The sequence below is a fragment of the Cucurbita pepo genome, chromosome LG16, assembly GCF_002806865.2.
Source record: "Cucurbita pepo subsp. pepo cultivar mu-cu-16 chromosome LG16, ASM280686v2, whole genome shotgun sequence".
NCBI classification, from domain to species: domain Eukaryota; kingdom Viridiplantae; phylum Streptophyta; class Magnoliopsida; order Cucurbitales; family Cucurbitaceae; genus Cucurbita; species Cucurbita pepo.
This window is the reverse complement of record NC_036653.1, coordinates 5,975,010-5,986,658: the sequence shown is the minus strand read 5'-3', so window position 1 is coordinate 5,986,658 and position 11,649 is coordinate 5,975,010. Positions and strand designations below refer to the sequence as shown.

The window sequence follows — 11,649 nt, the reverse complement described above, 5'->3', positions numbered from 1 at the left end:
GATTCACCAGCAGGTTGTCTCATAACTTCATCATCTCGTTGTCAAGTAAGTATTTAATCGTTATGAAATCAAGCTTTGTATTTTGGCTGATTTTCTTATTTAAATTTCCTGATCTTTCATATTGGAAAATTTTTAATGAATAAGATGCATTATTGTCTAGATTTGGATCATGTCAGGTTTAGAAAGTAGATCAAACATCACAATATTATTCACATGGAAGACTGGGGGAACAAACTCCACTGCCAAGAGTATGAATTCTTTTCCTCTCTTTTTATGCCATACATTTTATGCTCTCCTGCTATAGAAGCCTGTTAATCTCCCTTTCATTACCTCTCATCTCCTGAGCTCTCAAACTGAATCACAGCTTAAGATTTATTCTCTCTGATAGTGTCAATATATCTGAGTAAATCCTTTCACCACCAATCTCTGCTCCAGTGGCTCCAGCAGCAACCCTCAAGATATCTTCAATTAGTTTAGCATTGCCCATTATGTCAACGTGAGCACTACTTTCAATTCCTCTTCCTTCTAGCAGACTAGCAGGAGCCTTGTGCCTGTATTCTCTTACGTATGTAGGGCTGCCTGATGGATTGAATCGTGTTTTGTTTCGCCACCCTTTCGCACACATGAAACCAGAGCTCACCACTGGTACACTGTCGTCGCCATCGACAAAATACATCCCACTTCTTAGACAGCCACTCCCTTCTCCATCGATTGAGAGATCAATCCTGAATGGAATGCTCTTGCACTTATCATAAGATGAGTCATAGATATATGATCTTTCTGTGGGGATTCCCACTCCGTATAAGCAGTATATCTCCATATCTGGGGCATCTGGTAGTCTGAAACAAATTTTGCAAAATGTATCAAGTCTCATGGGATTGAGGGAAGTTGTTTGATTGTATTTGAAATTAGCTAATAATACCACCTCCAAAACCATGTTCTTGATGTTAGATAGTTATTAGATAGATTATCAGCTCATATGCCAAGCGTTGATTCAATTCAGTACTTCATGTGGAAGATTATCTTCTAAAGAAATCAGAAAATTCTAAAAAACTACACAGCTACTTACTTTGTCTCTAGTGGATTTGACCAGTACTTGTAATGAGCATATTTTGGATCATCAAGATCTTCAGCAATCCCATGAGAGAAGTGACTATCCATCCTCTGCATCATTTTTGGAGCCACGACTCGGAGTAGATCAAAAACAGTTTTCGCTGTGTAAGCTTTATTCTCGGAGACTTTCCGAAGACTTTCCCTACTCATCTCATCATATTCAGTCCATCCGTCGCTACAAGAGAAGCTCGAATCATTGGAGCTACCTGAATCCATAAGCTCCTATTCAAGATCCACTCATTAGTCAATACTATCCCGTCCCACTTAGAATACCTAAGATCACTTATGGACAGAACTAGTATCTAATACATTCGGCATTGGTAAGTTTCATCATTTTCCCCAACAAAGAAGTTGTTCCAATGCACAGAAAGTAGACAACAAAGTTCATTAATTACCTCTGAATAAAGTGTAGACAACTCTGATGAAGGCCGTGTTGCTGCTTCTTTGCCAAAAGAGATCATTCTTCCATAGTGCACTGCCTCCTTTTCTTGTAAGCCCTTATTTATCTCACTGTCATTTGAATCATTTTCGTTTCTAAAAGAATGTGTATCTACTGTCTCCAAATCACAATTCTGAACATCTTCAGGAGACCAATCTAAGTCACCCCAGATGGTCTCACCACCCTTCGGTAACAACGACGCGGTTGAATCCCAGGTCCGGGAAACCCGCAACATGTGTTCTAAGGTTTGAAATCCAAGAATTTCAGATTTAAGAAAACCAGGGGTCATAGCTCTGTAAATGCCAAGATAATCAATCAAGTTCATTATTTTTCCTTGAACCTCTAAGGGTGAAGAAGAGAAGAGAATAGAACCTGAGCAAAGCAATGTGTCTGTCTTCAGCAGAAAGAATTTTACTGACTGCCTTTGGAGTTCCCAAAAATGTAGAGCCAATATTCATGATTGCTTTAATATACTTGGCACACCACCCTTGGCCGCCACCGCCTCCCATCGGCGGCGGCGCTTCCACCCACTTCATGAAATGGAGGAAGTACAGAACCCCCATTGAGTGAGGCACCACCACCACTTTATTCCCACCATTTGTTTCATACATTACCTCTATTTTACTCTTCAATCTGCTCAGAGCCCTGTCTCTAACCTGCGTGATTTCTCAACTCAACTATTGCAAACTCAATGATCAAATGTATAATTTGATTGGAAGAAGAAGAGAGTGTTGTTGGTCACATTGCATACCTCTGTGTTTTGGAAGGCGATCCTCCAATCATATGCAGCCATATGTAAGTTCTTTCCATCATAACCAATTTTAGCCAGATTTTCTATGAGAACAGCCCAAACGAAGTAGCCATGGGTGAAATAATCAGCGGCCACAAGGCCTTCGACTGGCCGGATTCGAATGCCTGGTGGGTCAAGCCCTGTTTCATTGTCCAGAGACAGGTGCTCCAACCAGCATAATGGTCTGGAAGTTTGAATTCAAATTCTCAAATGGGTACACTTCAAGTATCAATCCAAAAGCTTCAGAAATGTAAAATTCATCTGGAATTCGCTAACCTTTTCAATGTTTCAGTGAAACTCCCACCCCACAGGCGCTTTCGAAACAGTCCCTTGGCGCAGGGCTTGCCATCCCAGAGCTCCAGCCCGCCGGTGACAATGCCGGGCACTAAAACGACTGGGTGAAGACCTGATACGCCATCTCTCTTTAAAACAGTCCCCGGAGAGTCAATCGCTGGAAAGCCAGGTAATGTAAGAGGCAAATAATGGTAGACGAAAAACATCAGCCACCAAAATGTACACATATATCCAATAATCCAACAGCAGTTATCTAAGCACTTCCATTCTCTTGATTGCCCCTTATTGATGTTCTTGTTCCTTTTCTTCTTCCTGTCATTATCTTGCTTCTTTTGCAGCATTTTCTTCACATATGCAACAACAACATTAGGTTTATCCTCTGATTTATGTGCATCATCAATGGATTGGATCCCCATGGAAGAATTCTTAACAGGGTTGACGTAGTATAATTTGCGGAGACGAAGAACAGAGGCCATGGGTTAAGGAGTGAAGAAGTTGAGATCAAGAAAATCAAAGAAGAACGAGGAGAACCCATGACTTAGGGGGGATTTTAAAACAGAAAAAAGTTAAAACAAGCTGTCAAGAAAGCAATACACGTGGTGAAACGAAAGGGACAAGAGGGAGTAAATGGCCTGGTGGCCATGGGTAGCTGAAGGTGTGCAGTCGGAACAAAACAGGGGATGTGAAAGGAAAGAGAAAAGGAAGAGGCTTCTCTTGTGCAACTCATTATGAGAATGAAAAAGGAAAAGGGTTGTGCGAATTGCTGAGGAGATGGGAATGGAGAATCCAAAGTAACACATTTTGTATCATCAAAATGACACTTAGCTCTGTTTCTGCATGGGAGCTTCGTCAGGTGTCGTCCCCTCTGGGCCTCTGTCTTCACTACATATTATAGCTTTTGAATAACACTCTTTTTCGATTGTTTATCGCTAATGTGTCAATGGGAAGGAACTTGCTTTCTTTTCTTTTTAAGTTTTTGGTATATTTATGTGGACGTTAAAAGCTATACAAGCTAACAAACAGGGCTGAGAATAAATGGGTAAGACAGGGTCGATTGGAAGATTCTCATGGTCCTGGGCTTCTCATATGAAGCTCAATACACTATCCTCACACTCCATTGAGCCTAGGGCCCAAATATACCAGCCTTGTCTCAATTTCATTAAGGCTTGTATATTATGTTTGTAGATGAGATTTGAAAAATGTAGTGAAAAAAAAAAAAAAGTTCTTTGAGTGAAGGGGTTACTTTATTTGCAATTCTATATAGTATAGACTACATGTTTAGAAACATTCAAGTTTGAGAGGGTCGATCTTACTTTTAAAGTGAAATTTACATTCAAGTTTGAGAGGGTTGATTTTACTTTTAAAGTGAAATTTCAAATAAGTGTTCTTGCATACCAAGAACTAGGGGATCGCCCATTTCATTCTAGGGTGACGAAGGGATCGTACCATTCAAACCTTTTTTTTCATGCTTTACCCGGAAGTCTGGAGAAAGCTCCAATCAATAGGATTTTCTAAATCCTCCCTCCCGAAAACGAAAGGAAGAATGTGAAATTCTTTTTCCTTTCTTCCACAAGGACTAGGAGATTTAAAAAAATATTTTAGAGTGTCTAGGGTTGGGCCAGGAGGGCTTCTTAACGCCTTCTTTTTTCTTATCATCGGAGTTATTTCACAAAGACTTGCCATGGTAAGGAAGAAGGGGGAAACAAACACACTTGGAGAGCACAATACAACGGAGAGTTGTATGCTGCGTTTGGGAATGATGAATTTTACTTCTCTTGCAGTGATTCCTTGTCACATGTGCTCGTGATGAAATTTGATTGAATCAATTTGTGTGATTAGATACATACAATATCATCGAATTAACTTATATCACTATAAAACTGACTATTTTACTACGTAACATAAACTAATCTTCCAATTTGTGATTACTTAATTTAGAGACCGAATGTTGAGTGGTAATTAAAATCCTGAATCAATAGTTTAATTCTATAATTCAATATTATATTTTGCAGTTTTAAAAGAGAAATTGAGAACGAGAAAATTGTGGATTTATGAAGTTAAAGAACAACCACAACCACACGAAAAAAGAAGACATAAATTTATAAGCCACGGGATAACCGACATTTGCGCGTTGGTTTATTTTCCCAACGCGCTATTTAGTCGCGTGGCTCAAACTCTACATTTCTCAGTTGTCTGCCGGTGCTCACAGCGATTGGATCCTAAGCGGCGACACGGCGCAATTTAGTGATGCAGTGGACCCCATTATTTTAATTTGTTTTTAATTATTATTTAATTTTACTTGAAATTCCAATCTTGCGTCATATTTAAAAAAATTAAATTAATCAATTTATTACATATAAAAAATAATAAAAAAAGGTAAAATAAATCAACAACTTAGCATACATTAAAAGTTTAAGAATTTATTATATATTTTGGATATTAAATATAAACTTAATTTTCAAAATCGAAGTTTTAATTTTGTGTTCAATATTTTTTTTTTAATGAATTTCCCAAAGCTTTAGGAGTCAATATATTATTTATTTTATTTTTAGCGTTCTTTAAATAGAAATAAATATAAAAATATTGAGTATTTACACTCATTTTGACTTACATTTGTTTAAACATTTTCTTTAATAGCTAAATATGTTAACAAACACTATTATTTTTTGTTTTTTAAAAATAAAGCTTATATTTTCCTTTTTTAAAATATTACAAAAATATTTTTTAAATTTATTGAGAATTTAAAATGTTATCCTAAGAAGCCGAAAATTATGAAACAAATTAATATAAAAAAAAAAAATCTATAACTTGAATTTTCAAATGAATTAATTAAATGCAGTCATTTCTTTAATAAATAATAATAATAATAAAAAAAAAACAAATCATATTGTTTTTTTTAAAATAATTAAACCTATTTCTCTTAATATTTAATAAATAATCTATAAATCTAAATACGCGTATAAATTATATACATGTATATGTCTATTTGAAGCACGTGTTTACCAACAATTATTAATTGTATTTAGCGTTAGAGAAACTTTACGATAATTTTATATAAATAAATTATTTTTAACAATTTTACTATATTATTTAATTTTAGACTTATGAAAATAATTTGATCAAATAAACAATTTATTTATTTAATATATTTTTAACCCCTAATCTTGTGATTAGTGGATGTAAAAAACGATTAGCGTGGTTAATTCGTAAAGTTATAGTCCTAAATTTAATTAAATTCCAATTTGTTTTCGATTATTTTACTCTTCCGTTGACAGACCTAGAAAACACGTGTCCACTCCCAGAGAGCGAGTAGCGATAGTTTTATACTCCCCGGTGGACGGTGGCATTTTCACACACTCGCCTCTCGTCCGCCTTTTCTCTCGCTCTCTGGTTCCTACTCTTTCAATCTCAATAAATACGCTCAGCCTCTCATTTCTCCCTCACAACCCATTTCTTCAAGCTTTCTTCCTCTTTCCCGCAAGATTTCTTACAACACAACGGGATTTTCAGTCTAGATCTGCAGAGTAGCATAGCAACAATGGCGTCCGAGAAGAGGGTAGATCTGGATGGCAACCCCATTAAGCCAATCACCATTTGCATGATTGGCGCTGGTGGCTTCATTGGCTCTCACCTCTGTGAGAAGCTTATGGCTGAAACCCCTCATAAGGTGCTTGCTCTTGATGTTTATAATGACAAGATTAAGCATCTTCTTGAGCCCGATTCGCTCCCCTGGGCCGATCGTATTCAGTTCCACCGTCTCAATATCAAGAACGATTCCAGGCTTGAGAGCCTCATTCGAATGGCGGATCTGGTTCGAATTCTATGAATTGTTCAATTTTTGTTTTGGCTTGTTTGAACAATTGGTTCTTCTTCGGGTCTATTGTGGATTCTGAGCAAATGCTCATTGTCATTTGTTTTAAGTTTTAATTTCGTGTTTTATGAGATGTTTCGTGATTGGAATTTTCCTTGGCTTATGTAGACGATAAATCTTGCTGCGATCTGTACGCCTGCGGACTACAATACGCGACCCCTTGACACAATCTACAGCAATTTCATTGACGCAATTCCTGTGGTGTGTATGCGATTCATTACTCGTTCTTTCTAATTATCGTTTCTTGATGTTTTGATTTGCATGTGTGCGCTACTTCTCAATTCAAAAAATTTGGTTATCGTTGAGAATTTGTGATTTGGCGTGTTTNTAAAAAAAAAAAATCTATAACTTGAATTTTCAAATGAATTAATTAAATGCNTTCTTCTTCGGGTCTATTGTGGATTCTGAGCAAATGCTCATTGTCATTTGTTTTAAGTTTTAATTTCGTGTTTTATGAGATGTTTCGTGATTGGAATTTTCCTTGGCTTATGTAGACGATAAATCTTGCTGCGATCTGTACGCCTGCGGACTACAATACGCGACCCCTTGACACAATCTACAGCAATTTCATTGACGCAATTCCTGTGGTGTGTATGCGATTCATTACTCGTTCTTTCTAATTATCGTTTCTTGATGTTTTGATTTGCATGTGTGCGCTACTTCTCAATTCAAAAAATTTGGTTATCGTTGAGAATTTGTGATTTGGCGTGTTTGATTTAATGTGCTTTCTTTTCAAAGGTTAAATACTGTTCTGGCAACAACAAGCGTCTCATTCACTTTTCAACTTGCGAAGTGTACGGTAAGACGATTGGAAGCTTTCTTCCAAAAGATAGCCCTCTTCGTCAGGTAAGCCATCTCTTTCTGCTTTCTTTCTTTTTCCTCTTATTATATATAAATTCCTTCAATCCTTTCGATCTATAATCACTTTTGCCTTGTTAAATGACAATGCAATGTCCTGGATCTTGCAAGTCGTTAGGAAACTTTCTTTGAATGGCCATGAAAGATTTGAAGAATTTGAAACTGAAATGAAAGTAGAAACAGCATCTTGTTTTTCTTCATGTTGCTGTAAAAAATCTGTCAGATCTTGAAATTGAAAATTCTATACAAAATACTGTGGTTTGCATGACAATGTGGATGTTTGTGTGCTTTGATTCCTTATTTGGCTGAAATGTAGATTATGAATGGCATTGTACTTGTTAATTTTGCAAGTAAACTATTTGCCAAATTGATTTTCTTTTCTTGATTGGAAATATGGGGCTTAAATGTTTTAAAAGATGACCGAGATTTCTTGTTCTATCTGCCTGTTTTTATCTATGTTATCTGTTCATTTATTTGGTTTTTAGTGTTCTTAATGCGACTTTCTGGTCTCGTCCTCTTACAATAGCCTAATTGATGAGAAGAAGTTGAATATTGTAGTAATTTGTTTATGATAGGATCCAGCATATTATGTTTTGAGTGAGAATTCATCTCCTTGCATCTTTGGTCCCATTGAGAAGCAAAGATGGTCCTATGCGTGTGCGAAGCAATTGATCGAGAGGCTGATTTATGGTTAGTTTTCTTACTTGTATACTCTGTGGCTTTATGGGAATCAGTACTCGAAAAATGGGCAGATCTTAGCCCTTGTTCTTGTTTTTTCACAGCTGAGGGTGCGGAAAATGGGATGGATTTTACAATTGTAAGACCCTTCAACTGGATTGGTCCAAGGATGGACTTCATTCCTGGCATTGATGGCCCAAGTGAGGGTGTTCCGAGAGTTTTAGCTTGCTTTAGCAATGTATGTACTGCTAGTTTTCTGCTTTGGCTTCTACTTCTCCTAGTGACTCTCGCTTCGAAGATTGACGATGTTTGATTTTCTGATTTTGCAGAATCTCCTACGCCACGAGCCACTGAAGCTCGTGGATGGTGGCCAATCCCAAAGAACTTTTATATACATCAAAGATGCAATTGAAGCAGTTCTTTTGATGATTGTACGACATTCCTCTGCTTTTCTTTGATTTCGAACCCGAAGGTCTTTTGTATCTGAATTGTTTATTGCCTGTCCAGGAAAACCCAGCTAGGGCCAATGGCCAAATCTTCAATGTGGGCAATCCCAACAATGAAGTAACAGTGAAGCAGCTCGCCGAAATGATGACCGAGGTGAGGGAGAAGCATTTTTGGTTTTAAATTTTAGTTTTCTTTTGCTTTTGTTTGATGCAGAAGAAAGGTAAGAAGTTGTTTGCTTGGACTTCGATAGGTTTATGCAAAGGTAAGCGGGGAACCTTCTCTCGAGAAACCGACAATCGATATAAGCTCTGAAGAATTCTACGGCGTGGGTTATGACGACAGTGACAAGAGAATTCCTGATATGACCATCATCAATAAGCAACTTGGTAGGGGATGCTCATCTCATTTCATTTGGTATGATCATTGGATTATGAATATAGTGATTTGAATGAAAGTTCCCCAACTGTGTTCAGGTTGGAACCCAAAGACGTCACTGTGGGATCTGCTGGAATCAACTCTGACCTATCAACATCGAACATACGCTGAGGCGATCAAGCAGGCGACAGCAAAACCAGCTGCAACCAGCTAGAGAATGTGATGCTCTTTTCTTTTTGGTCATTTTTTTTTGTTTTTGTTTTTGTTTTCAGGGCTCTTACAGGAGGAGTTTTATTTGTAATATGTGGCTGTGTCCAAGCTTTTCCAATTCTTTTTTTTTTTTCCTTCTTGATTCTGAAATGTGTTAGTTTGGTCATGGATAGGGATATGTGGAGGACTCGATATTATATGTATAATCGTCGAATTTCAAGCTTGGACTACAAGTTGAGGGAGGATAATACAAAGTAATCTACTACTTTTCTGTCTTTGCTCATCCAATTTACTAAATATGTTTCTATCTTAATCATAAGAATAAGACTAAATTACACGAAAAAAAATAATAAAGAAAACTTGAACCACGTGAGTAATGTCAAAGAGGACCGAATGTGGGTTCTGAAGAGGATAGATTGCGAGATCATGCATCGACTGAAAAGGGAAATGAATGCATCGACTGAAAAGGGAGGGAAATGAAACATTCTTTATATGACCTTGAGGGGAAGCTCGAAAAGTTTGGACAATATCTGCTAGCGGTGTGGTTGGAGCTTACAGTTTTGGACATAATGACTGTGACCTAAACGATATGGTAAAGTTTGGGTCTCAATTTTTGTTTTCGAGACACAACTATATAGTTTGGTTTAACGTTCTCGTAGTTTGGAAACGTTAGAAAAGGATTTTAAGTATTTTTTGTTGAAAGGAAGGGGGAGCGAAATTGTTTTTGAAGTTGTGAGGGATAAAAGTTAAAAGTAGAAAAGCTTTTGTTTTCACATAAGATGAAATAGTAATAGTTGTTTTGATTTCCCAACTGAGGTCGCTTTGGCCGAGTGGTTAAGGCGTGTGCCTGCTAAGTACATGGGGTTTCCCCGCGAGAGTTCGAATCTCTCAGGCGACGATTTTTTTTTCCTTTTTTTTTTTTTTTTTTTCTTCAAACAAAACGCTGCCATTACTATGTCTGTTACCTCTCCCAGCTTCGGGATGCTTTAGATGGCATTGTTCTGAATTCATCTATTTTCGAGTCCCACATCGAAAGTGAGTGGAAGGAAAGCGTAGCAGTGGGATTATAAAAGAGAAGGAAGTGGGGACGGGTAAACATACTTACCTGGACGGGGTCAATGGGCGATCATGGAGGCCCATGTCCTAGGTTGGTGACCTCCATTGCACTTCGGAGGGGTGCCCGCCTAAGGTCTGCCCACGAGGCAGAGCCTACGTCATAATTTGTGGTAGTGGGGGCCTGCGTTCGCGCGGCCCCTGCCCAATTTTGAATTTCAAACCTTCTTCTCGGCCCAAATTGTTCGCCCCTTCCCGGTTTGTAGATTGAGCAAGATGGAGCGGGGTTGAATAAAAATTTAAATGCCGCCGCATAAATTAGCCTTCATGGCTCCTGGGTGGCTTGAGCAATGGGCATCTATCACCACCATCTTCATAAATCATAACTCAGCGGCGACCCAGGCCCCATTCTGCAGGATGTGGTCTCCACTGCAATCATTAGTTTTGACCACCAATCATTGTATGTTTGAATCGCCGTCTCATTAATTCAGGAATCCACCGGTCGGCCGCCCATTAATGTAGGTGGCGGACGGCGATTCCGATTCCGGGACTGGAACACGCTCACTCATGTATTCCTTTCTCTTATTTCCGTTTGGCATAAATTAAGTCATGTTATTTGTTCTCTCCGATGAATTGATGTATTTTTTTTTATTGGATTTGGATCCATCGAGACTGACAAAGCTCGAACTCGCAGCTTCTGCCTTGACATGGCAGTGTTCTGACCAATTGAACTACAATCGTATGTTGTTGATTTAATTTCCTTCAAACTTTTCTAAGTAGATTTTTTATTCGAATTGTCATATTTTACCTGACAGAGACGCGAGTAATAGATTGATATGCACGGAGACATGTACTCTAGTGAGAGGAACATGAATTAATAGTCATTTTTTGGTACAGGATTAATAGTCATTTTTTGGTTATTGTCAAATTGATTATCGATCAATTTGTTGGAGAGAGGAATGAAACACAAGTAGAACACCCACTTTTCAAATAAATTTGAAAAAAAAAAAAAAAGTTATTATAGGGAGATTAAATCTAATAATCAATATGTTGGAGAGAGGAATGAAACACAGAACACCCACTTCCCAGATAAATTTGAAAAAAAAGTTATTTTAAGGAGATTAAATCTAAATTTTAATAAATTTATATAATTACTGGAGTTAGAAAAATTCACATAAATTTTAAATTCATTAATTTATGAAAATTTTAACAATACCATAGTTATTTTGACTGGAGAATTAAAATTTAAAAATGTTAAAGTCGTCATTAATTTTTAATATTTGGAGTCAGATAAAATATGGCTAAATTAATTGAATGACAAAATTAAAATTTATAATATTTAAGTATTAAAATTGTAATTTAATTTTTAGGTACATTAAGACAAAAAGTTAACAATATACAGCAAGCAATAGTCCTTAAATTAAAATGTACACACAAAATTTAATTAAGGTGATGAAATATAACCAAAAAAAGAAAAAAAAAGTNAAAAAAAAAAAAAAAAAAAAAAAAAAAAAAAAAAAA

At 37.0% G+C, this 11,649-nt stretch overlaps 2 protein-coding genes and 2 non-coding genes across 4 annotated transcripts; 3 read left to right on the top strand and 1 right to left on the bottom strand.

Moving 5' to 3' along the window:
- Window positions 1–129: 129 nt before the first annotated feature.
- LOC111777293 (putative phospholipid:diacylglycerol acyltransferase 2) lies at window positions 130–3,787 on the bottom strand. Its single transcript, XM_023656829.1, has 6 exons — window positions 2,619–3,787; window positions 2,304–2,526; window positions 1,925–2,208; window positions 1,509–1,845; window positions 1,070–1,335; window positions 130–839 (listed from the first exon to the last, which is right to left on the bottom strand). The coding sequence occupies exons 1-6, from the start codon at window positions 3,110–3,112 to the stop codon at window positions 359–361; spliced, it is 2,085 nt and encodes a 694-aa protein (XP_023512597.1). The 5' UTR covers window positions 3,113–3,787; the 3' UTR covers window positions 130–358.
- A 2,233-nt stretch (window positions 3,788–6,020) lies between these two features.
- On the top strand, window positions 6,021–9,352 carry LOC111777602 (UDP-D-apiose/UDP-D-xylose synthase 2-like). Its single transcript, XM_023657269.1, has 10 exons — window positions 6,021–6,447; window positions 6,616–6,708; window positions 7,246–7,353; window positions 7,941–8,055; window positions 8,148–8,281; window positions 8,373–8,474; window positions 8,551–8,643; window positions 8,741–8,876; window positions 8,964–9,084; window positions 9,249–9,352. The coding sequence occupies exons 1-9, from the start codon at window positions 6,175–6,177 to the stop codon at window positions 9,077–9,079; spliced, it is 1,170 nt and encodes a 389-aa protein (XP_023513037.1). The 5' UTR covers window positions 6,021–6,174; the 3' UTR covers window positions 9,080–9,084; window positions 9,249–9,352.
- Window positions 9,353–9,891: 539 nt separating this feature from the next.
- On the top strand, window positions 9,892–9,973 carry TRNAS-GCU. The gene has a single exon. It is a non-coding gene; the product is annotated as a tRNA-Ser (tRNA).
- Window positions 9,974–10,172: 199 nt separating this feature from the next.
- Window positions 10,173–10,333, top strand: LOC111777932. The gene has a single exon (XR_002812454.1). It is a non-coding gene; the product is annotated as a U1 spliceosomal RNA (small nuclear RNA).
- The last annotated feature ends 1,316 nt before the right edge of the window (window positions 10,334–11,649 follow it).

What these genes read in the sequence shown, in the direction of transcription:
- LOC111777293 (XM_023656829.1), bottom strand. Translation starts at nt 3,112, where the DNA reads ATGGCCTCTGTTCTTCGTCTCCGCAAATTATACTACGTCAACCCTGTT. An exon ending in TCGCCTTCCAAAACACAGAG is followed by an intron (nt 2,209 to 2,303) that starts GTATGCAATGTG and finishes GAAATCACGCAG; the next exon opens with GTTAGAGACAGGGCTCTGAG. An exon ending in TGTCTACACTTTATTCAGAG is followed by an intron (nt 1,336 to 1,508) that starts GTAATTAATGAA and finishes GATCTTGAATAG; the next exon opens with GAGCTTATGGATTCAGGTAG.
- LOC111777602 (XM_023657269.1), top strand. Translation starts at nt 6,175, where the DNA reads ATGGCGTCCGAGAAGAGGGTAGATCTGGATGGCAACCCCATTAAGCCA. An exon ending in TCATTGACGCAATTCCTGTG is followed by an intron (nt 6,709 to 7,245) that starts GTGTGTATGCGA and finishes TTCTTTTCAAAG; the next exon opens with GTTAAATACTGTTCTGGCAA. An exon ending in TTTTAGCTTGCTTTAGCAAT is followed by an intron (nt 8,282 to 8,372) that starts GTATGTACTGCT and finishes CTGATTTTGCAG; the next exon opens with AATCTCCTACGCCACGAGCC.